Source organism: Podarcis cretensis (genome assembly GCF_951804945.1).
Source record: "Podarcis cretensis genome assembly, chromosome: 1".
NCBI classification, from domain to species: domain Eukaryota; kingdom Metazoa; phylum Chordata; class Lepidosauria; order Squamata; family Lacertidae; genus Podarcis; species Podarcis cretensis.
Genome location: NC_137170.1, coordinates 24,275,994 through 24,302,429, shown reverse-complemented (window position 1 = coordinate 24,302,429; position 26,436 = coordinate 24,275,994). Strand labels below are relative to the sequence as shown.

The 26,436-nt window shown below is 41.8% G+C and overlaps 1 protein-coding gene across 3 annotated transcripts in view; it reads right to left on the bottom strand.

Moving 5' to 3' along the window:
* TTC7B (tetratricopeptide repeat domain 7B) overlaps positions 1 to 26,436 on the bottom strand; it is a 103,383-nt gene that overhangs the window by 14,789 nt on the left and 62,158 nt on the right. The window contains exons 16-21 of one of the 3 annotated variants that reach the window (XM_079948032.1): positions 25,204 to 25,320; positions 19,782 to 19,879; positions 15,481 to 15,648; positions 12,959 to 13,009; positions 8,772 to 8,912; positions 2,257 to 2,459 (exon numbers count right to left, since the gene is read on the bottom strand). In XM_079948032.1, coding sequence (XP_079804158.1) covers positions 2,257 to 2,459; positions 8,772 to 8,912; positions 12,959 to 13,009; positions 15,481 to 15,648; positions 19,782 to 19,879; positions 25,204 to 25,320 — 778 coding nt within the window. The remainder of the gene's footprint in view (positions 1 to 2,256; positions 2,460 to 8,771; positions 8,913 to 12,958; positions 13,010 to 15,480; positions 15,649 to 19,781; positions 19,880 to 25,203; positions 25,321 to 26,436) is intronic. The other 2 variants (XM_079948033.1, XM_079948034.1) reach the window with 2 other exon arrangements.

Sequence of the window (26,436 nt, the reverse complement as noted above, 5' to 3'; positions counted from 1 at the left end):
CCAAACTAGACATGGCATTCTTTAGTCCCTCCTGGCTGGTTTTAACAAATAAGACAAATAAAACAAGACACACACCCCCTCCAATAGACTTGGACTGTGTTGTTGTGGAATGAGGCAGAGAGAGCATGAATACCTTGCCATCCTGGGGTGCCTTCTCCTAAGTTATTACATTTATTTTTTTATATCACTGGCAGTTGGGGTCCCCCCCCCCAGTTTTGAAAGATTAGCATTCTAGCCGCCTTGGAAAATAATATCAAAAGTCTTGCTGCCCCCCCCCCCTTTTAAATAAGACAGTCTTCCAAAAGATCTATATTGTAGGACATCCCGTATCGTTGGAAACTGTAATGGTCCTAGGGGTTGCTCGTGCGTAAAATTGGCGCCACACCTGGCTGGGTTGCCTGAGTGAACCCTTTCTGTCCGGACAGCCACTCACCCGTGGCTGTCTCAATCGCTGGCAGAATCCGTCAGTGGGCGTTTCTTGAACTTCTTCCAGCAAAGAAGCTCTTTGACGCCTAGTCTCCACCTACTCTCCCTGCACGGAAGCCTTCTGTGCAGGGAGGGTGTGGGCAGCGGAGGACCCGTGCTCTCCCCGCTGGTCTCCGGTGAGGAGCCATGGAGCCACCTCGCCGATTCCCCCATCTGCCCCCCTTCTCCACTGGTGCTACGCTGATTTCCTTCCCAAGAAGATGGGCTGCTTCTCTCCCTCCTGGGACGCTCTCCGGAATCCCTCTGGAGCCCTCTCTCTCCCTCTGGCTCCGATGGCAGTTCCCTGACAGAAACATATTTGCATTGGCTGTCTTATATCTTTGTCTTGAATTGTATATTATATATTGGGATGTTGTGTGATTTTTGGCACCATCCACATGTTTGAAACTATATAAGGTATCACATTTATTAGTGAGAAAATGTAGAGGAAAACCAAGGGAATTTCACTGTTGTGCCCAAATATTTCAGACTCCCCTTCCTGTTAATAAATGTGAAACACACACACAGCATTTAGAAATAAAACTTATTACAAAACTTGCAACCACTTGAAGAACTGAGAAAGAAATTTGAAATCAATACTAATTTCCATCCACATGAAGCAGAAGGCATGAATAGGAAAGAGGTAAAAATATTGAGTTAAGTTGTACGAAAATCAGATGCAGCGAAATGCCTTATGCAGCAGTTAAATGCCTTATAAGTAATTCATACTGTGAACAAAATCAAAATGAGCATGTCAGCAGGTCCAGTGTTGTACTGCAATCTGGGAGAACAATCAAAGCTACGCTAACATCGGTGCAGAACCTACAGCCCACAGGCTAATTAGGCTCACCAAGGCAGGCATGGTGGTTTGGGCTTAGTCAAGCCACACCCACCCAGGCCCACACAGAGCAGGGAACAGCCGAGTACATTTGCCCGGGTCTCAGAGGGCTAAGCTGACAGGGGCACCTGGGACTTGCTGCTTTTTTGTTTGAGTTTATAAGTTCATTCTAACAAGACTCCTGCCCGGGCCTCACACAAGCGCTGCATGGGCCTGCACCCACCTGCCCAAAATCTGGCAGCATATAGGACATGAGCTTTTGTGCAGATACGACACATGGCTGGCCCAAATATGGCTTGTAGAGGTTGCTGACCAGCTGATAGGTGTCACCTGCAGAACCCTGTGCTTAGTGTTGCATGGGGCCCTTTGATGCTTGCGGAGAGCTGTGTTCCTGTTGGGTTTTCTAAGCACGGAGCAAAAATGGAACTTGACATCAGGTGATTGAAAGGGGGACACCCACCTCTCCTGGCTGTCTCACCTCGCCTCTCCTGGGTGCCCTGGCTGACCCTGGGAAAGGCCCCTCTGGGCAAAAAGCCACCACTGACAACTGTAAGTTGTGCGAGTCAAACTAGTCACCCCAAGAAAAGTCCCCCCTCTGCTAGCTAAATGCGGCTGTTGCTGCAACTGTGCTGTGCACGGGTGGGGGGCTGCCAAGGAGCAGCACTGGAAGTGGTTTGTTTCTTATTTATTATTTTTACCTATGTGGTTCTGTCCTCTCTTTCTCTTCTTCTACCACAGATAGGCTCACAACAGTTTTGAGACCAATGCCCTAAGGCCCCACATTAACTGAACTTACGAAACATCATTGTAGACTGCTCAACAAATTTCTAATTATCCAACTGTTTGTATAATTGGGGTGCAATAATAATATTAATCACAAAGCACTTGACATATGCAAAGCCTTTTCCAGTGTTTAAGCGCTTTGCGTGCATTGTGGTATAAACAGGACTTACCAATCTCTGCATACTTTTGACATGCGTTGGGCTGATAGATAAGGCCTCTTCATACCAGCGTTTGGCTTCATCAATATTTCCCCTAAGTTCTGCCACTTGACCTCTCATGTACAGAACGTTGTGAGACATTGGAAAGAGGTTAGCAGCTTCCTGAGTACATGCTGTGGCTTCTGCAGGCTTTCCAATTCCTATGTATACTTCAGCTGTAAGGAGGAGGAAGGAGAGAGACGAATGAATGGTCCTCCCTAATTAATAGGGGAGGAAGGGAAAGGAGAATGTTAGCCACTTTGAGACTCCTTCGGGTAGTGATAAAGTGGGATATCAAATCCAAACTCTTCTTCTAATATACTCTCCATTGATTGTTTTATGGCTAAGTTCCCCAAGGGAACTACCTCAAGCAAAGATTTTCCCTCCCAATTATATATATTCCAATCTTCATTAATTTTCTTGAGACGCCAGCTTTTGTGAATCCAAGGGTACAAAGGGTAGGGTGGGAAAGGAACAAAGGGAAACTTGGGCTTAGCTCTGATGTGGGACAATAATGAGGTTGCATGGGTTGTTTCAGGGCTTTTTCTCAGCTGGAACTCGCCAGAAATCAGTTCCGGCACCTCTCAGGTGGGCACCGTTGCCATTAGAAGAGAACAAGGGAGGCGTTCATGGTGAGTTCCAGCACCTCTTTTTCTAGAAAAATAGTACTGGATTGTTTCCATATGAAAGAAAACAGCCTTCAAACCTCTCCCATCTCTCTCCATGCTATCTCTATCTCTATGAGAGTCCCCACCCCCATCATTCAGCCTGGACACTGAGGTCCAGCTCTGAGGGCCTTGTGCCAATTCCCTCACTGCGAGGTTACAGGGAACCAGGCAGAGGGGCTTCTTGGTAGTGGCACCCACCCTGTGGAACGCCCTCCCATCAGATGTCAAGGAAAGAAAACAACTACCTGACTTTTAGAAGACATCTGAAGGCAACCCTGTTGAGGGAAGTTTTTAATGTTTGATGTTTTATCGTGTTTTGACTATTCTGTTGGGAGCCGCCCACAGTGACTGGGGAAACCCAGCCGGATGGGTGGGGTATAAATAATAAACTATTATTTTGTTATTATTACTATCCTTGAACTTTTTTTAAAAAACAACAGCAACAACATGGCCCTGGAACAGGAGAATTCAGACAACATGCATGAGCTTTGAGACCCTTTAAAAACACAATGGGTGGGATTCAACTAAACTGTCACGTGTACTGAACAAAGTCCAGTCACACAATATGACCCCCCCCCCAATCCCCTATATCAGCTCCAGGTTGGGGCAGAGAATCAGGCAACTACCGTATTTTTTGCTCTATAAGACTCACTTTTTCCCTCCTAAAAAGTATGGGGAAATGTGTGTGTGTCTTATGGAGCGAATGCAGGCTGCACAGCTATCCCAGAAGCCAGAACAGCAAGAGGAATTGCTGCTTTCACTGCGCAGCAATCCCTCTTGCTGTTCTGGCTTCTGAGATTCAGAATATTTTTTTTCTTGTTTCCCTCCTCCAAAAACTAGGTGCGTCTTGTGGTCTGGTGCGTCTTATAGAGCAAAAAATACGGTAGTTCCAAATACTCAGGGGAAAGTTGGACTTTTATTTCTAAGAGAGCAACCCCTCTCTCTACTATAGCAACCGCTTTTGAAACCGAGGGACAGTTTCATAAACTGTTAGCAATATGGGATGGGGAAGTGTTCAAAGGCAGGGGTGGGGAATCTGAGGAGCACATGCAAGCCTTTGGGGATTCTTAAAGTAGCTGTCTGGATCCCAGCCCAGTAAGTAAAGATTATTTTAACCAAAGGTGTGAAGGCATATATTAGCACTTCAATCTGCTGGGAACCAGCATAGGAAGAATAAAGGAAAATCTGAAAAGTTTGATGAAGCCCTTCCAATAATTGCATAAAAACATCAAGGACCTCATGAAAGCATTTGATAATTTTGTAGCTCAGGCTACAGAGCAAAATGGCGTGCGATTAGGCTCAAACGGGCACTCAAGTCTGTCTCTCAATGAGTTATTAATGATGAGGGACTGCATGCAATTTGTTTCCACTGACACTTTCAGGCATTTTCTCTCCCTCTCTCAAATTTTGCTTGATATCATTCATACTGCTCTGAGCTAACAAAGTTTTCACAGAAGAAGTAAAGATGCTGATTTATAAATTCCCTATATATCTCCCCTTTCCTGCTCACTTGTACTTTAATAACCAAACAACATCTACACGCACACACACAATTGTGTTTCCCCTTACCCGTCGCTGTAAAATAATGTGGCTGATATATAAAAAACTGCTTCCATACGAAGGTTTTTAAATAAGTGCTATTTTTTTTTTTTTTTTTAAGGGAAGGATAGTGTGTAGATTTATTTCTGTTTTTTTTTTTTTTAAAAAAAGATTTTTATTAATTTCCAATTTTTTAACAAAAACAAAAGACAACAAAAAACAGACAAACAAAAAACTCATATTTTCATAACCTTATTTTCATAACCCTCTTTTCCCGGACTTCCCCATACCTTTCCCTTTTTGCATCCTTAATTTAGTACCCTTATTCAGCAACCTATCTTGCCCAATTAAATATAAATTCGTCCTCTTTCTCTATTCCACCCTAAATTTTAAACCCAATTATCGCTGCAATTCTACGTCTTCTTTTCCCTCAGCATTTTAACACTCCTCAGTTTTATAATAATTCTTAAGATACATCTTAAATTTCTTCCAATCTTCTTCCACAGTCTCTTTCTCTTGGTCGCGGATTCTGCCGGTCATTTCTGCCAGTCCCATAAAGTCAATCACTTTCGCCTGCCATTCCTCCAGCGTGGGTAGCTCTTGTGTCTTCCAATACTTTGCTAGAAGAATCCTTGCTGCCGTAGTAGCGTACAAAAAGAAGTTCTTGTCCTTCTTCGGCACCAACTGGCCGACCATACCCAAGAGAAATGCCTCTGGTTTCTTGTTAAAGGTGCACTTAAGCACTTTCTTAATTTCATTATAAATCATTTCCCAGAAGGCCTTAATCTTTGGGCAGGTCCACCAAAGGTGGAAGAAGGTACCCTCAGTCTCTTTACATTTCCAGCATTTGTTATTGGGCAAATGATAAATCTTCGCAAGCTTGACTGGGGTCATGTACCACCTATAAATCATTTTCATTATGTTTTCTCGTAAGGCATTGCATGCCGTAAATTTAATACCTGTGGTCCATAACTGCTCCCAGTCAGCAAACATAATGTCATGACCTATGTCCTGTGCCCATTTAACCATAGCAGACTTCACTGTCTCATCTATTGTATTCCACTTCAACAGCAAGTTGTACATTCTTGATAAATTCTTAGTATTGGGTTCTAACAATTCTGTTTCTAATTTCGATTTCTCCACCTGGAAACCAATTTTCCTGTCTTGTTTGAAAGCCTCCATTATTTGAAAATAATGGAGCCAATCTCGTACCTTGGACTTTATTTTCTCATAACTTTGTAATCTAAATTCACCACCTTCTTGTTCTAAAATCTCAGAATATTTCGGCCAATTGGTTGTCATATTAAGTTTCTTTACCTCCTTAGCCTCCATAGGTGAAAGCCACCTGGGAGTTCTGTTTTCCAATAAATCTTTTTAAATAAGTGCTATTTACTATCATCAGCATGATAGAAATAAGTGAAAAAGTGACAGCCAGGATCCCAAGGGCCATTCATGATGTACCACAGGGACATTTACTTAACGTACTTTCCACTGCAGTAACAGTGCCTTACAACAAAACAACACAACACAACACAACACCATACTGTACTTGTCAGGCCTCTCTTCCTGATGACAAACCACCTCTTACTTTCTCTCCCACCCGCCCACCAACCCCAAATATTATGGGACCATCCAAGGTGGCGCTGCATACAATGCAAACAGTGGGGTTCTGGCATTAAAGTTGGAACCCCTTCTCATCAAGGTGTGGAAGAGAATTATTCCGGCCTTTGACTCATAATGCAGTCTTGGCCGCTGCAAAATAGGTGCCATTTTACTGGTGTATTTTATCTTCCTTGTTTAATGTTTTCACTTTGCATATTATTGTGCTTTATTTTATTTGCATTTCATTGCTTTTGGCCACCTTGAGCACCATTTGAAACATGTCAACTGTTTAAAGGCCACTGTCTCAGGCATGAAATAAGCCTCAAGGCTTTCTGAGGCTTACAGAAAAATAAAAACAAAATAAAATATATGAAGGACTGTTGTTCCAGAAGAAAAGCTCCCCAAACACACAAGCATGCGTGTGCTACTATGACATCACATTTTTCTTTGCAGAACTATTGGGCATACCCAACAACCTCCACTAGTTGGAAGAAGTCAGCACAGAAAAGGCATTAGACAAGTTTGATCTTACAGAGGACTAAAGAACAAAACAAAAAGTGAGACCTTAAGCTGCCGTAAGACTCTTGTAACTTTTTGGTTGGTTCTAACAAAGGTATTGATCAACTATGGATTTAGGAGTTACCTTTGTTTTTTAAAAAACCTAAACACAATCATTTTAATTCAAGGGGGAACAAACAGAATTTGGAATATTTAAATATGGGCAATGTGTAAATAATACACCTCCCACACTACTGCTCCCATTAAAAAGGAGCTTTCAAGTTGAAAAGTATGGTGGAAGACCCAAACACGCATCATCCACATTGTGACGGTTCTGCACTATGTCTGTCTGGAATTAGTAGGCAAGCATCTAATTTATTTATTTTGCCTGATAAAACATAATTAACAACAAGATGTTTTACAACATAACAAAGTTTAAACCAATCAAACTGTTTTGTAACTCAGTACCATAAATTGCTCCCATTTATCTGTCCCCTTTATATAGCATAAGAGGTCACACCATATACCTTTATATTTCCAACCTCAAGGCTGAGTTCAGATCTGAGGTCAAGTACATTCTTTTCTTCCCTGCAAGATTCTTCCTCTCTTTATTTGTCGTTTTAGGAAGCAGACAAAGGCTTCTGTCCTAACCTTACGTACCTGGGAGCACACCCCACTGAACTCAATGTGATTCGTTTCTGATTAGTATGTGTTGGATCACAATATACAGTTGCAAACCTTTATGCCCTTACTGGGAAACTGGTAGCTGATATTTCCTATTCTTGTTTTTATCAACCTACTACTACCCCTACTAAATATTTTGGAACGGTATTTGTCTGTCTGTCTGTCTGTCTGTTTTCTATGCATTTTGGACATTTCTTAATGAAAATTTTGCATGATGGTTTCTGAGATCAAGAAGCAGGTATGGACATCATTGGATGCCATTTTCAATCAAGATGGCACACCAAAATTTTCAACACCGCACTGAGTTTTTGCTTTCTCAGCATTCTGGAGCAACGCTGGGTACAAGGCTGCAAGTTTCTCATCTCTGTATCCTACTAATGGACTCAGGACAGTGTACATGCCCTGCCCCACCACACCCCAATCCTCAGAACAACCTTATGATGAAGATTAGCGCAAGATGGGTTTCATGAATGAGCAAGTAACTAGCATTCTAGTTTCTGTATTTGCAGACAACATCTCATTTGGGAAAATAATCTGTGGATCTGATTCCTCTAACTTGCTGTCTAAGACAATACAGCACAGTTAACAGATACATCATATGGGTCTTCGGCTGATTTGTTTTGGGGAAAAGTGATTTTACTTCTAACCTGTATTTCAAAAACAGCATCGTTTCTTGAAATAGGTACATTATAGTCTCTGATAATAGCCTGCCACCTCATTTGTGGGTCGAACTGCCTTAAACGTTATTCCATAACTCTGTAATATCGATATCTCAATATACCTCACGTATCTGAGCTTTAACACCAGAAGGTTCAGTCAACCTCTTTTATTTACATGAGTTTGTTATTGACACCTCAAGTCAGAAGAGCATGAGGCTCTTAATCTCAGGGACTTGTGTTCGAGCCCCACGTTAGGCAAGAAGATTCCTTCATGGCAGGAGGTTGGACTAGATGACCCTTGTGGTCCCTTCCAACTCTACAATGTTATTATTCTACATAAAAAATGTATTTCAGATTCTCCACCCCCCTCCCGAGATTAGTTTTAGCTTGCTATTCTCTTTTGCAGTCTGAAAAGCATATAATTGCAGATGGCATTTTATCTTCTTTGCCTGAAATTCATGGTTTGAGCTGCCCAGATTAAAGTTCACCAAAACAACGCCACTCTTAATTTTCAATGAGGCACTTTAAATTTCCATGACTTAACACAACCTGAGCAGCGGGTGGGAAGGGGGAGGCGGGGGTGGGGTGGGGAACTCAACCTCCTGACAAGGTTGTTAAATACTAAATGCCATCCTCCCCTAGACTACTGTTTCATAAATTAAGCATACAATGTTCTTGTCTTGAAATGTAACGAAATGCCACATTCCGTATAAGTGTCCTTAAAAGCTGTGCTTTTAGCTGACATACAATAAAACATTCTGCCCCGCTGAAGGCAATGACTACAGATTCCTGTAGCTAATGAGCAGGAAAAAAGAAAACAGCAGCTGTGCCCTATTACCTGCATGAAGCCAGATTTGAGCCAGAGTCATCCAAGGATGCAGAGGACCTTGCTTCGGAGCACTGCTCTGCAAAGACGAGGCAACTTCAGACAGTGCCTGCTCCACTCTAGAGGCTGCTATCGACGTCGCATGGATCGAACCTGTGGAAATAATAGACATAGCTTGCATCAGTAGAAAGAAAGAGAAAGCCTGGGCTTCAGCTGCTTGCTGTTCTGCTTTTTAACTCTGTGCATGTAAAGGTGTTGCAAAACCTTAAAACATCTACGTTTGCCAGGCTCCCCCTTCCCCGATTATAAGGATGTTAGTGTTAGTGAACCTGCATTAAAAGCCTATTACATTACTAGCGGAAATGACAGATGAGATTGGAGCAGCCACTCGTGAAACACAAAGCTTTCGACGACCGACAGCAGGTATACAGGTTCCACGCACACACATACAAGCTGTAAGACTCAAAGAGGTTTGGGGATGATGCTTATATGATGTAACTCTTACTACTTACTCTTCACTGCTAGTTATCACTGAACACCCCACCTCCCTGGAGGGGTAATTAGAATACTATTTTAAGGATAATAATAGAGAGACTAAAATAACCTAAGAAATGCAGAATGATCTCAACGTTTCCCTGAACAGAAACCAATTAAGCTGCAAAGACTATAAAGTTCACTTAATCACCAATATTAGCAGCTGGGGAAGTGAACAGAACGAGCACTTCGTCCAAAATGGAGCTGATAAATCTAAGCAGGGAGCGGGGAATCTAACCAACAGATTATTCTTTTCCTTGATATTTTCCTATATGTTACGGTTTATTGCTGTTAGCCAATTTCTATTTGATATGAATGTACAAATAAACAAGCGGCTCCTGCCATAATACTAGATATCTTCATATATCAGTTTTGCTGTAGTTCCTAAACATGTGAGACACTCACTGCATCTCTCTAACGTGGTACCAACTAAACATAACGTTCAAAGACTTAAATGCACGCTTGACAAAAGTGGAGGTCACCGAAGAATATAAACAAAGAGTGAAGCATCAGAAATGTTTGCAAGGAGAAGTAGAGAGACGAATGCCTTCTTTGTCAAGCTACAAATAAATTGGCGCACTCATCTAATCACCTTCTAATATTTCCTTGACGGCAATTTTGGAACAGAGCTGCTAAAATGTACCCTGAATAATGTCAGGTGTTTACATTGTAACTTCTCGTTCACACATAAAGTTATCGGCGTCTTAAGTCTGGCAAGAGCTCCTGGGGCTTTAAGACCTGTGTGACAAGCAGAACTTAATCGACTGAAACTTTCCCTGGCATGCAGAAAGGGTAAATGTCATCTGCTGAACTGCTTGCCCCACAGAAGCTCCAAAAAGAACAACTTTAAAAGAGAACTAGACAAATCAATGCAGGAGAAGGCTGTCGTTAGATCTCTAGCCACAATGGCTACGTTCTGCCTCTGTTGTCAAGAGTCAGTACAGTCGTACCTTGGTTCTCGAACTTAATCTGTTCCGGGAGTCTCTTCGACTCCCAAAACGGTTTGAACACCAAGGTGCGTCTTCCGGTTGGCTGAAGGAGCTTCCTGCACTCAATTGGAAGCCATGGAAGCTTCCAAAAAACGTTCGCAAACCAGAACACGCACTTCTGGGTTTGCAGCGTTCGGGAGCCAAAACGTGAAAGTACCAAGGCGTTCGAGAACCAAGGTACGACTGTATGCCTCTGAATACCGATTGCTGGAAATCCCAGTTGGGGAGATTGCACTCGAATCTTGCTTAGGGGCTTCCCATGGGCATCTGATTGTCCACAGTGAGAACAGGATGCTGCACCCAATGGGCCTTTGGTGTGATCCAAGAGAGCTCTTTTATTTTCTTATGACTGGAAATGCTACGGCCACCATGAATTCAAGATATTACATAAGTAATGACTTCTCATTACTGAAAAGAGGACCGCTATGAGAGGACATTCATACGTTTTGGCACATATAAATGTGGTGAAGACTAACCAGGTCTTCCCCCCAAACCAGCTTTGATACCTGATTTAGTACATACATTATCCCTGGCATCTAGGATTCTGGCCCCTATAAAGCAGCCTTCAATCAAGAGAGCCCCAACTGCAGTGTGAACCAACATAACCCTGATACGGGCTTAGCACCTCAGTGAAAATGAGGCCTATGTGGGAGATGGTAGGGATAAGGCAAACATCTAATCTCCAAACACACATCTATCACAACAACTGTTCCAATACCTCCCATTTATGTTTTTCTAGTCAATCGCCAACTAGAGATTTTCTGCTATCAACTATGGCTTGCTTGTTTAACTAGAACACCCTTTTCATGGTCAGGGCTTAACTTTCTGAAAATAGCAAAAATCCAATATTCAGCTGTGGCTTCAGCCACCAGATTTGCTGCCTCACTTCTTATTACACTGCATAGCTATTTGTGTACCACTTCACCCTATACCCGTTCCAGGAGTCATTATAAACTTAACAAAAGTAACTGAGCTACGATTTCATTCACTAGGATGAACCAGTGCTTTGTTTAAACGGCTTAATTTTATAGTGCTTTATTTCAGCAAGGGACACATGCCACTATTTGAACCACCGACAAAGGAAGCCTGTCATTGTGACAAGATGATTATTAAATTTTGCAGCATTTTTGCTAGTCTTTACTTTGAGAAGGCCTTTTGTTTCTGAACAGCTGAAAAATTGGCTGACTCCAGCACAAGAAAAAAACAAAACCAAAAGATTTAGACAATTCTGTATTGCTTTTCTACTTGAACGTTTATGAGATGGGGGAAATCCCCTTCTTAATATGATGAGCATGTGGCTACTTCCCCTGTGTTTATCTTTAGGATTGCCAAGTGAATGATGAAATGGTAAATACTTGACATAATGCAAATCCTTCCGAGGCTCACCCCTCTCCTTGCTGCAAAATGGAAAGTTGCTTTTCAATCAGATTTCATGAGAACAATGTCTTAATTAAAGGAAAGGAAATGAGCAAAATCATGCAAGGTGAAAACACAACCCGATTTCACATGCACACACAAAAAAGCAGGTGCCAGAGCATGTAAGAGTGCCAAACTGTGGTACATGCAGAGATCTGTATGCTGGTGCAAGTAAAACTCTCTCTAGATGAAGAGACAGTACATTCTGTAGGACCAAATAAAACATGTATGTGTACGTCTAATCTAGGGGTAGCCACGTTTGTGCCCTTCAGTTGCTTGGACTACAAAGCCCATTAGACCAGTCAGCATCATCAATGGTCTGGGCTGATAGGTGTTATAGTCCACAGTAACTGGAGGTAATACCACACTGGCTGTCCCTGGGCTAATCCCACAAGACAGTGGGCATTACCCAATGACAGTCATACTGAGAGTAAGAACATTGACATCAATGGTGTCCACTGATTTCAATGGATCTAGTCTGAGTATGACGAACATTGTATATCACCCTTTATTAGCAACTGCAATAACTCACCCCCCACCTCCAATATGTTAAAAGGCTCGTCAACGTTTTCCAAAATGGATGGTGTACATCAACAAAGAGGAGCCTGGCGCTTCCATCAACAAACAAAACTTTCTTTGTTCCATAGGTTTGGTACATGAAACAAATATCATGCGTTTTTTGCTAATTGATTGTACACTGCCATCAATATAATTTAGAATGGTGCCAAGACCACATAAATGGCTAATAAATAACAATACAGTATTAGGCGTAAGAATGCCAACAATGTGTCTTAAATAAATAAAAAAATAAAGTGCTTAATTTTTTTAGAATAGGTTAACCTTGCTTTATTTTCTTTTCAAATCTTTTTATTACAAGTTCAGCCTCTTATTCCTTCCAGCCAAGAGGCCAGAAAATGAACTAACTGATCTGGAGAAATCATAAATATGGTGGATTACGGACTTATGCAATGGATTTTATAAAGTCAGCCCCTGCTCCCAAGGTCCTTTATTTGCAGCCCTCCAGAAATTAATACTGCCTCTTTAATAACAGAACTCTAGTCCTAGCTGAGGGCATTCAGATCTCATAGGATTTGCAGCCTCAGGGGTGACTTGAATGGCTAAGGAGCAGCAGCCTTGCTTTGCACAATGTCAAACCTCCATGACGAATGGACACACATTTACATTCTGTGGTGGAGGGAAGGTGTTATTACTAAGCCTTTAGAAGTTTAAAAATAGACCTGTATAGTAAATACTACTTACAAACTGAAAAAAGGGAGAAAAAACCATGAAAGTAAGCATCTGGAGGGTTGCCTTTAAACAACAGATCAAACCACAAATTAAAATCACGAAGGATAACCGCTATAAAACAGAACTGCACAAAAAAGCAAAATACACTTCTGATAACCTTCAAACTGTAAGCTCGTTTTCTTGTTTTTCCAAAGGACAGTGAACATTTCAAAATAAGCAGTTTAAAATCATGATGAATTTCCGGTAAGAATTTGGAGAAAGTTCTTGTTAAATAAATCCCTTTCATGTCATGTTAACAATCAAATTGAATATAGAAAAACAACAGAGTATACATATTGAGAGCAAGAAAGCTACAGAGGGTTTGGACCAATTCTATTCATATGGATTCAATGGGGGAATGAAAGTGCATAAACAACTGCTCTGAGGTCAAATAATTGAGGCGCCTACAAAACTGCCACATAACTATATTTCCCCCCCTCATAAGATATTGCAGCTCTTGCTGGAGGTAGAAAATTCACAGCCTGCTTTTGTGCTTTCATTTCTGCAGCATCTCATGATTGGTCCTACATCCCTATGGAAAGCTAAATAAGTTCACGGCTTCACCAACAACAATTTAATGCTACGTGGGCTATGCTCTGTAGAGGCTCTGTTTTAGAAAAGGATATTGTCTATCACACTTCCCCAGCTGTTAGCTAGCATCCAAAGTAATAACCACTCCTGAATTTTTAAAGCGTTTTTTTTTGGGGGGGGGGAGGAATAAATCCCCAAAAGTTCATATCCGTAAGGGCAGACAGCACGTGATTCCAACCACTGCAAAATGAATTCTGACACAGATCCATCAGAGACCAGTAGACGAAGACCAAATGACAAACCACACCTCACAGCAATTTCCTGGGCAGCACCATTTCAGACAGCAAAGACCTTTTTTCATATGCTCCCTCATGAAGAAACCCTACCTCACTTCGGGTAGTAAACTAACACACCCAAACAGAAACGTTTAGCACAGCATCCTTTCAGATGCACTACTTGACTGCCTGGCCTGCAGCCCCAAGTAGCAGAGCCCAGAATTGTATCACCTTAGCTATGGCCTCACTTTCTGTAAGGTGCAGTAGGGCTCTTAGGGAGGGGTGATTTTTTTTTAATGTCCCACTGAAGAACCAGGATCACAGAAAAGCCTCGACAAAACAAGTGGGAGCAGAATTAACATCAATATGAAAGCACACGTGCTATCCTTTCAAACAGCATCTTGAATAGGATCCAACTACATTGTGACCTGATTAATTTGCACTCTTTTGCTACTTATTTTTCTAGCACCTGTCATCTAATTCAGTGCCAGAGACAACGATTTACTCACTCTACTCCTCCGAAACGAACAGATTAAGCCAATTTACGATAGCCAAAAAAGCCCAACCCCCAGCAATCACCACAGTGCAAAAGAAACCTTTCCTGTCTTGAAGGTAGCGTCTAGGAATGAAAATGGTTGCCAATTATATTTAATTCTGTCAAATAAAGGTCCTAACATTTCAAAACGAGTTAATTGCATGGATGAGAACAAAATCCAGTAAAAAATAAAAAATAAAAAATGTTACACCTATTTTACAAAAGGAGAAGTAGGAGCTGAGTTTCTACCACTCAAGAATCAGTATAGTACAGTGGTACCTCAGGTTAAGTACTTAATTCGTTCCGGAAGTCCGTTCTTAACCTGAAACCTGTAACCTGAAACCTGTAACCTTAACCTGTAACCTGAAGCGAATGTAACCTGAAGTGTATGTAACCCGAGGTACCATTGTACTGACAAATTTGGGTGCATACTTATAATACTAACAGCGTGTTTTCCGAGTGCTCCATCACACATGATGTGGAGGCACAGGCATGTGGACCAAGAGTTGCCATGCCCTATGAGGGGCCAGGTTTTCTCCAGCTTGAGGCTTCAGATCCAGAGCTGTGAGGTGGGTTGGGGAGTTAAAATGGCAACCCCATCGCTTCTTCTTTCCTCTCCTGGCTCACAGCCAAGACATGGAAATCTTCCACATCCTGGTACACCCCCAGCGTTAATCCTCGCTCCACAGCACTGCATCAACAATGGGTACCAATCCTTGCGCAACAGACTCTTGGAACAGCTGTGCCACTGACCCATCGCAATATTGCTAAAATGCCTTATGGCAGCACTTAGTCGGTGCTCTCTGGGAGGCAATGGAGCCCCCTGGTGGTCCCTCGATGTAACATTTCATGAGCCTTCAAAGGGTATTGGAGTGAGGAGACTGATTTAAGAGAATGCCCACTTGAAACAATCATTGCTTACTTGAAAAAACATAGAGTATTGAAGCCTGAAACTCTGACAGTTTCAAATGCCCTAATGATTTTTTAAAAATAATAATAATCATCATATAATCCAAACAGGTAGGTTGCACTAATACCAAATACCTTGATGTTCAACAAGATTTACGGCAATGGATGCTTAGCAGTTATGGAGATTATCAGAAGCACAAACAGAGCAAACTAGCACGCCTATCAGAGAGAGGAAATCAGTTTACAGAGTGGCGGTTCGCAGGGCCCAGGAACGAGGTCACAGTATGGATTGGTTGCATAGGGCCAGACAAAGGTATCGGATTTGGGATGAGGGTGAGGAGATTGAGGAGACATAAACAGGTGGAGAGAAGATTCTGTTCTTGAGAGAGGTGAAGATGTGGAGGAATCAGAAGCTAAAAAGTGAAAGAGAAAAATATAAAGAAAATGCCAGGAATAGGTTTTGAATGGATTAATGGACGCCATGAAAAGAATAATCCTAATAATGTATAGCTCATTTAACCACCGCTAAAAGGAAGCAACCGTTCACCACACAAAATATATTTTCCTACAAGCACTGCAAAAAGGTCACTTTCTGTGCACGAAAAAGAAATTTTTTAAATGTTTACTGAGATTTAGTAAAACTAGTTTCAATCAAGTCAAGTTATTTTGGAAAGGAAACATTATAATGGAAACATTTGTAAGGCAAGCTATTTGGCACGTCCAGTAGGAATACAGATGGCAAAAATTATTTTCTGAAACAGGGGTAGCCAAGGTGGTGTCTTGCAGATGCTTCGGACTCCAACTCCCATCAGCCCCACCTAGTGTGGCAATGCTCAGGGATGAGCGGTGTCGTAGTCCAACATTTGCAGAGCACCATGTTGCCCACTGTGTCCTAAAACCTGAGTGCCTGAAGCTGCCAAAGGCTTGTCCAAGTTAGAAATAAAACACCAACTGTCTAGGTAAGTGATACTGAACTTCATTTAAAAAATAAATAAATCCTTGAACGACAGGAGACAGAAGGTCCACTTCATCACCCTGTTCCATGAAAGGAAGGAGATCCTGGTGTCGTTCCGCTGTCAAAGCATCCTGGTTCAGGTGCTCAGGTGCGACTCGAGAATTTGTTGCTCACACCCTCCCTTGACAATATTGAAGGCAATGTGTGTATTTATTTTTACTCAATCCAGTTCTTCCTCCCGAGAATTTACAGAGGCATATAAAGGATTATCCCCTTTTATGTAAATAAGCCAGGAAAGGCCTTGAAATAAAGAGTTGCTTCAAAGTAACTCCAAACTCCTCCCTATAATTCAAATTCTGTAGTGGAACTAGACTCCCTCCTGCTCTAGATGAGCCATTTTGCTTGAAAAGGAGGCGGGGAAAATTGCCAGAGCTGATAGAAAATGAGTGGGTGGAGACAGCCTGGGTATCCTGGGCTGTGCACCACTGAAAACAGCTCTGCCGGATAACATTTTGTAGATTGCAGTCACAGGTGATTGTTTTAAAGAAGAGATCTATGAAACAACTGGTAAATTGTCTATCAGCTCTGATCTAGTTACGAACTCTCATACTTCACTTTTTTCTTTTGGCTCTTCAGTAAAACAAAAAAAATTCCAGTACTGACGAAGCAGCAGCAGGAGAAGTGGCTATTTTGCAGTTTATGCATGGATGGAGCAAGCCGTCAAGGATCAACTTTGACATTTGAACCTCCGTCTTGGGAGGTCCCTGAAGCCTCAATGAAGACCAGAAGCAAAGTGCTTAAAGAATGGCTAGCTTGCTAAGAGAAGCACAAGCAGGTGTTTGTTCCAGGTGGGCAGCTGGCCAGAGCCACTATCAAAGCAGCCTTTGACACATAAGCATAGGTAGGTTGAAAACAAATCAAACTTAATCTTCAGTTCTGTCCTAAAACCAGATTAGCAGCCCATAGTCTAAAAAAAAAAGTCAGAATAAGGTCCATTGATGCTTGTAGTCTAAACTTGCCTCTAAACTATGATCTGGCTTTGTTGTACTAGATCCAGTAAAGTACCATATTTTTCGCTCTGTAAGACGCACCAGACCACAAGATGCACCTAGTTTTTGGAGGAGGAAAACAAGAAAAAAAATATTCTGAATCTCAGAAGCCAGAACAGCAAGAGGGATCGCTGCACAGTGAAAGCAGCAATCCCTCTTGCTGTTCTGGCTTCTGGGATAGCTTTGCAGCCTGCATTCACTCCATAAGATGCACACGCATTTCTCCTTACTTTTTAGGAGGGAAAAAGTGAGTCTTATAGAGCAAAAAATACGGTACTTCTGACTCTGAAAATCAGTGAAGGGCATGTTATAAGGTGGGTGGGACGAATCAGGACCAGTTTAAAAGATTGCAAAGAAAAAAGTGAAGGCCATGCTAACTTTTAACGCATGGTCTACTATCTTCTACCCTACACAGAGTCAGACCACTGGTCCATCTAGTTCAGTATTGTCTCTACACTAACTGGCTGCAGTTCTTCAGCATTTCGGATAGGGTTATCTTCCACTCCTACCTCTAAATGCCAGATAAGGACATGTTTGCTCACAGCAAATTCAGAGCTCACCCTCTCCCCTTGGTGAGGGGCTGTAACTCTGTTGTATGCTGAAGGTCCAGTTCTGACCAGTCCCTGTAGCTCTTTCACCTTATACTGTGCAATACCTCCCTCTACCAACCCTGCCATCTTCCCAGTCCCAGTTTCCAAACTGACCTGACATTTGGACATTGAACATCAAATGGGGGTGGGATGTGCAAAGGTCCTTAACTGAACGTGAAATCATTGTTTTAATATCAGAGAGATCCAGAGCGGCAAGAGATGGGCCCAGTTAAAGGTAAAGGGTAAAGGGACCCCTGACCATTAGGTCCAGTCGTGGCCGACTCTGGGGTTGCGGCGCTCATCTCGCTTTATTGGCCGAGGGAGCCAGCGTACAGCTTCCAGATCATGTGGCCAGCATGACTAAGCCGCTTCTGGCAAACCAGAGCAGAGCACGGAAATGCCGTTTACCTTCCCGCTGGAGCAGTACCTATTTATCTACTTGCACTTTGACGTGCTTTCGAACTGCTAGGTTGGCAGGAGCAGGGACCGAGCAACGGGAGCTCACCCCGTCACGGGGATTCAAACCGTCGACCTTCTGATCGGCAAGTCCTAGGCTCTGTGGTTTAAACCCCTATGGGCCCAGTTAGTGTGGCCTGATTCCACCACTGTGTATAGATAGGCACTATATTGCCTGCAAAGAGCCTGTGAACTTTTAGCACTGAAGCCTGCCTAAATAGCAACTCATGTAAATAACAACACAAAACATTTCAATTCTGACATGAAGCCTGGGAAATGCACCTCATTGCCAATACCCAATTGGAAAGAAAAAGAAAATAGGAGACAGATAGTAGATTGGGTATCTTCATTTAGAACACTAGAAATTTTCTCTTTAATATGGAAAATTTTATCTGTTATGGCAACACTGTGTGGCTTGTGAAGATCTAACGTGGTTTTATATGTTAATGAAAACAAACAGGCATAAGAAAGAGACTGCACAGAGATATAGTAAAGACCAATATGGATAAATTATGCAATTTAATTTTGCCCTGTTTTCAATGATAGGCTAACGACTTGGCAGGTTGAAAAATATATATTTTAGTTAAATGTGACCCCATTACATTTTGTGGCCATCCTTAAACTGAAGTATGCTTTCAATGAGCCAGTAAACTAAAAATAAACGAATTAGAAGTCCTGCAGGAAATCTAATTATGATGAGTGGAACTGCTTACATTACTTTATATTGTAAAAAATATTAAAACTTTGTTCTTCAATATTGTTTATATAATGCAGCAAAAACATCTTTAGGTGTGTAGAAGGGCTAACAGATGAAAAACAAAAACAAAATAAGGCTCTGCCTGAACCTAAAGACTTCATGAGCTAATGTAGCTGGTTCCATCATGAGTGTACTTGTGGGATAGATATGATTTTCAAACATCTGCTTCCCACATTCACCCTTTTTATATCATACACTGAAATATATGCCTAAAAACAAATGTGTGAAGATCCAGTCTTGTGTTTACTTGATACTATGCCCCAAGGAATTCTGTGCTTTTGGCTCTACATGTGAGGCTGGACTACAAATCCCATCATCCATGGCCATGCTGGTCTGGGCTGATAGGGATTGGAATTAGTCACCCCTGCAATAGGAATTACTCTTCAGTAACAATGTAGAGGATTGTAGCCCAAAGCGCAAAGTTTGGATTATGAACTTTTGGCCCTTAGTATACATGGATATTTATGTTAAGCATTTAACACAGGGGAGGGCTAACACACAACTCTAGAGTATGTGCCCGTACTTTTATTGCATATGAATAAATTTAGTGTGTGTGTGTGTGTGTGTGTGTGTGTGTGTGTGTGTGTGTGTGGAATATGAAACTAAACATAAAATAAATAAATATACCGCAGCAAATTTCTATCTTGCCTCAATTGCTTTGATAGGTTTTAGATTAAGGCATCTAGCAGACAACACATATTGTTTCTGACACTTTATTGTTGTAGACAGTAATCCTCACCTGTTTCAGGGTCACTGAAGTCTGGCAAAGTAATTGTACTAAGTTGTCGCCTGTCGGCAATGGCTCTGTCTAACAAACTGCTGCCCCGTCCAGAATCACTGTAGGAAACAATGCAAGGCATTTGTCATTTAAGGCTTTAAAAGTGACTATATAGCTTACTGTACAGGTCTTCATATACAGAATTCAGTGCTATGTGTACTTTATCTACTAACGGGATAGACAGCCCATATATCATATAAAAAACACTGCATTTTATGCTGATTAAAGTCTTTTCACACTATGGTTCAGAACACTTCAAAGCACTTGTTTAATTGTGAGTGGATGTCTGCCCTACTGAGTCACTTGTGGCATGAAAATGATTGGCTCTACTTGGCGGATCCGAGAGACTAAGCTTAAAAAAAGAAGTCTTTCCATGAATGACTTCCACAGAATGAGATGACGGATACCCTCCTCCAAGGGGTTTACAATCTAAAAACAGACACAAGGGAAACAACAGAGGGACGAGAGGGAAATCAAGGCAGGGAAGCATGCCGGAAGAAAATGCAATGACTACACATATTTATGGAACGTCTTCCACTTTACGAATGTGAATACCGCCAGTGTCAGCTCAGGAAAAGGGAATTATTTTCCTCTTATTTTGGAAATACAGTTGTACCTTGGATCTCAAACGCCTTGGCTCCCAAACAAATCTGCTCCCGAACGATCGAAACCCAGAAGTGAGCGTTCAAGTTTTCGAACGTTCTTTGGGAAGCCAAACGTCCGACGCGGGTTCCGTGCCTTCCGATTGGTGGCAGGAGCTTCCTGCAGCCAATCAGAAGCCACACTTTGGTTTTCGAATGCTTTGGAAGTCGAACGGACTTCCGGAATGGATTCTGTTCGACTTTCAAGGTATAACTGTAAAGTATGGTGACAAAATGGTGAGGAATGATTATATGGATGATGTTATTATTGCGCCAGTTAAAAGCAAATACTATCCGTCCCTTTCTATAGGGGTGCAATGTTGCTTAGTGGCATCAACACTACTGTCATCCCTAGTGATCTGGTTTTTAAAGTGGTAGAAATCCTCGTTTCTTCACATCTATCCTAAGCTGGAAAATGGCTTCCTGGTTTTGAATCTGAATAAACTCAAAATTTCCTTTCGGTGAAATGTCTAAATCCAATTTTTAAGCAATGTGTTCTATATACAGAATGAAACTATTTCCTTTCTTTGTCTGGCTGCTGTTAAAATGGTGCAAAAAAACAAAAAACTCTGTAAGACACCAACACAGCTAATTCCTTGTGCAATGATGCAATTACAGTAATCCACAGGAAACAGAAGGGACCTTCCTTAGTCCATTTTATCAACCAATAACTATTACATCAGTCAGCACACATTTCCTGGAAACAGCTCTATTAATTACTTCCTTGATACATGAACAATGCTGTGCCAAACGTCAGTGAGGAAGAAAATGAAGCTGAAGGTAAATAACCTCTTGTGGAGGCTCGGCTGGCTAGCACAGGTCTCAGTTGCTTCCAGCTGGGCAGCCCAGGCAGGAGCATTAATGGGTGAGAAACACAAGCTGTTGTAGTCCATAAGGATGGTTTATTATTTGCTGTGCACAACTCAGACACAGTCCATTATAAGTGTGTGTAGTCAGTAATAAGGATTCGGTTGGTGTACCAACCACTGCACAACTAGTTCTGAAACTTGACTGACCTGGCAGAGAAGGTGCAATAACTGCATATTGAGACAGACTACTTGTTGCCACTGCCACCATACAACCCTGATCCATCCCAATTTTCATTAAGCACAGGTACGTAAAAGCATTTCAGCACTGAAAGCGGAGATGAGCTCCACACCCCAAAGTCAAATTTGACTGACTTAACCATCCAGGGGTCGTTTACCTTTACTGGTGATTATTAATTCATGTGATGCAGGAAAGTTCTCTTCTTATATATTCCACAACTAGGCCCAGTATACCTGAAGGGGCGTCTCCACCCCCATCGTTCTGCCCGGATGCTGAGGTTCAGCGCCGAGGGCCTTCTGGTGGTTCCCTCACTGCAAGAAGCAAAGCTACAGGGAACCAGGCAGAGGGCCTTCTCGGTAGCGGCGCCCGCCCTGTGGAACGCCCTCTCATCAGTTGTCAAAGAGATAAACAACTACCTGACATTTAGAAGACATCTGAAAGCAGCCCTGTTCAGGGAAGTTTTTAATGTGTGACATTTTAATGTATTTTTAATCTTTGCTGGAACCCAACCAGAATGGCTGGGGAAACGCAGCCAGATGGGCGGGGTACAAATAATAAATTGTTGTTGTTGTTGTTGTTGTTGTTGTTGTTAATTGTGTTTTACTTTTTAATAACTGAGTTCTTAGATTTTTTTTTTTTTAAGTCATCAGTTCTAAACTCAAGGCAGAAAAAGCAATGTTACAACTGCACCCTAACTGACTTAGTAAGAAGCAGGGAAACTGAAACAACTAACAAATGATGTCATTTGAAAATTATATACAGTACTTTCCACTGGAATGGTATAACTTCTCTGGTTCATTGCAGGTCAAAATGCACACTGCTCTCCAGGATAATCACTACTAAAAAATATTTTTAGCCAAGAGTGCATCAAGCTCATCAGAAAAGCACTGGCTAAACATGATTAGATTCTGCGCCGACATCAAGCAAGCTGCAGAAGTTTGAAGGTTTAAACATATTACTGCAATTGTGTGCACATAGATATCATGCTGAAATTAGGTGTAAAAGGAAACTATCACCACACTGCTCAAATCAGCACTCTGGAAACTCAGATAAGCAGAACATTTTGCAACTACAGAATGGGGAAATAGCTTCAAAATGTGTTTAAGATGAAAAAGGCTGCTTCTGAGTCTACTGATTCTATCAGCAACAGCAACAACTGTAATCCACTTTTTACTTAATCAAAATACAATTCATAGACTTAGATATGACTGAAACCAACTTTTAAAATTTAGAGGTGAGCAATTGATTTAACTATGTATTTCCCAGATACCTACTGAATGAGGACAGGGTATTTTATTTTTGGGAACACTATTAATTTAAAGCACAATCCCACACGTATGTTCTCCGAATTAAAAGTTGTGCACAGAAATGTGAAATTACTGGGAACTGGGAAAAATATTATTTACATAGTAGTACTGCATTATTATTATTATTATTATTATTATTATTATTACTACTACTACTACTATCATCATCAACAACATTTTTAGTATTCCTATTAAAAACAGGCCCTGCCCACACTACTGCTGTGGTCATAGGCAGATGTTATAATACCTCTTAATAGGATGGGTGGCAGGCACAGAATAAGATGCCCTTCACGCTTGGTACACTGCTGTATCTGGTAACTGTTAAGCAGTCATAAAATGAACCCTGGGATGCCCCTAAACCTTGCTTTAGAGCTCTGATTGAACTTAATACACTTAATACATCATTTAGTAGCATCCCTAGTAAGACACACTGATAAGTTGCAGGGGATGAATGGGATGTTGCAGCCCTCTCGGATGATGACACCATCTGCATAGCCATTCTACTTCCTGAGTTTTATTCTTCTCTCTCTACCTGCTGGAGGGTCATGGTGCAAACTGCACACAAACTACAGAATTTGCAGCCACAAAACGTGGTGATGGCCACCAACTTTGATGGCTTTAAAAGGAGACTAGACATAGGGGTACCAATGGCTAGTAGTCATGATGGCTATATATTACCCTCCGGATCAGAGGCAATATGTTTCTGATCATCAGTTGCAAAGGAACTGGGAGCAGGCTGTTGCTCTAATGTTCTTCCTGTGAACTTCCCCAAAGCACCTGACTGACCACTGTGAGATACAGGATGTTGGACTTGATAGGCCTCTGATCTGATCCAGAAGGACTCTTCTAACATTCATAAGGCTTAATAAACTTTTATAACTTGCCACTCCACAAGGAAATGTAGTGGTAATGAGGGGAGCAACCAGGTCTACAGAGCCACAGCCTTGTAATCACATGTACCAATGACAGCATGGGTCCTTCCTAAACATTTTAGGAAAGCTGATGTATGAAACTTTTCAATGTGCCAAATCTCAAATGGGGGAAAAACCCAATTATCAGTGAGTTTGTCTTATAATAAGTGCATAATCCATAACCAGAAGGTTATACTTTCCCCTCTGCCTCATTTCCCTGCTTTATGTGCTTAAATGAATCAACATTTTGAAGGGGCGGAGGGGAAGCCATAAAATCCACAGCCTTTATGCAGAATGTAAATGTTTGTCTCATCTTGGATCATGCATTTGAAGTCTGACAGTGAATGACATCTGCAAGACTGCTGAAGTCGAGCTGGGCGCATATGCAAGCATTTACTCCGAGTCAGTTCTCACCTGGCATAAAGAGAGCGCCACATGAAGGTTGTTAACTCACAGCGGGGCCACAGCTATTACATGCTGGCTTTTACAGAATTTGAAAAGAGTAATGTGATATGCTGCATGGGGGACCTTGCTGATCTGATAGCATCATACAGGATGGAATATTACTCTGATATGCCTTGCTGCGGCATAACGTCACTGTATGTTTTCATTTACTTGACAGGAATGTAGCAGTAGAAAATTGTAAAGTACTACCAGGAAAAAAACAGCGTTTCTACTCTCAAGATTCTCATTTTGCTTTGGAAAGCAGAATGAATCCTCTCTTTTTACTGAAAGCAAATCAGACTTTCTACTTGTACTGTACTGCAACCACTCTAGAGTTTTACTCACTTAAGATTTTCATGTCTTCTTGGAGCAGATTGAGCGTGCCGGGGGACGGGGAAAAGGGAAGGGAGAAATCAAAGAAAACCGTTGCCCTACAATCTCAACTAATGGAAGCCTCTGCCGAATCAAAGAGCCCTCTGTCAGCAGAATGCCACAATTGGATACAACCCAAACTTCATTTTTGTTTACTATCTTGAAGGTCAACTCAAGTGGAACAGTTCGGATTCTTTCCAGTTAAATAAAGAAATCAAGCCTGTCCAATGCACAAATGCCACACCCATAACAGAAAAGCAACTAACATGGTAAGCAAAAATATAGCCACACAAACATCACATGAAATATAAACTGGAGTATGATACTCCCCTCCCCCAAACAAGCTATGAGCAGAATTCACCTAACCAGTCAGCAAAATCCCAGCACAAGGACTTCCCATTGTGCAACAGGGCTGCCCTGCCCTTTCTTCCTCCTGCTCCCCCATTGGTGGGGGTGGGGTGGGGTGGGGAGAACACCCAGAACACAAAATGGTGGGAGGAGAGAGGATTGTTCCATCTGGCAAGCTGCAATGCTTGCACAAACAGAATGACTGGAGGAGGGTGATGTTGAATTCCAACCTTTGTTTACATGCAAAGGATTCACTCCGGCCCCCTGCACACACAAACAGAATGTGTTCCATGTTGTTCTGTATTGTCCTTACCTGGGGTTAGTGAGATTGTAACAGGATTTCCAGATCTGCAACATGTGTTTACAAGTGAGGAGTGCCTCATCTGGGCCCCGGCAGAGTGATTCCAATTTGACTTTTGAAAACAGTAAACTGAGAAGGAGAAGAAATCAAACTGTAATTCAACAATAAAGGACGTTGAAAACATAAATGAAGCCCTGATGGACAGAGCAAAGGCTATCTACTCCATCATCCCAGATGCCTGTGGAAAGCAGAAAAGCAGCCTTGGTTCACGCCAAGTGATGCTAACACTTAACAAGCCTAGCGGATCCGTTTTTTTTGTGAACTTCAGTGCTTTCACAATTACTCTAGGTTACCCACAGGAAGGAGTTTCTTTGTAGGCAAGTCAATATGAAAAGGGTTCCCTAAAGATAAAAGGTTTTAGATCACGGTTCTAGAGCACAGAGGCAGACGTTCTCTTTGAAAACAGCAAACAAGCAGCATTTTTCTTCTTCAAAAAGTAGCTCATGAAAGTGGACTCCAAAACCAAGCCAACATGTACAACTCTAACTTTGAAAGAACTCTAGTCAGCAGCCAAAACTAACCGATTTTCTATTAAGCTTTATGGCAAAGAAAAAGGAACCATTACAATGCTGAAGAAATTATACCTGAATAATGCAACGGTTTATTCTGCTTACCAGTTTGTTTTGCTAAAGGTTGAGTGCCTCTGAATTATACTGGAAGCAATTAGGAGGAGCGAAAACTAACTGTTATAGGGAAAACAAGTGTATTAGAGGTGTACCGAATGAGAAATGTGTTAAGTCAACTAATCTGTCAATTCCATCCACCAAAATAGAACGTTTTGAACTGGTTTGTAGGCGTAATTCTAAAAAAGGCAAGCAGCCCAGAAACACGAGGAGGGGATTTGTGAGGGTTTTGCAAGTTTTGCTTGGAAGTGCACAATTGCTTTCAGCAATGGACAAGAAAGTGCCTGTGGGATTGTGTCCAGTCAGCTGGTCTGATCAAGTTTTAATTATGCCGTGGTAAAATGTTTTCAGAATTTCACAGCTGTTTTCAAACACTGAGAGAGATTCTGCACTTGACCGCTGCATCACTCTTTTGAGTAGATTTAAATAGTGGTCCAGTCATGTACCACCCCTTAACCAAAACCCTCTCTATTAGAGGGCATCAATTCTACAGACTGTGGGCTCCACCGAAAACACCTATTTGTGTATCAGAAGTATGTATCAGACAGCTGTTTGCAGAATA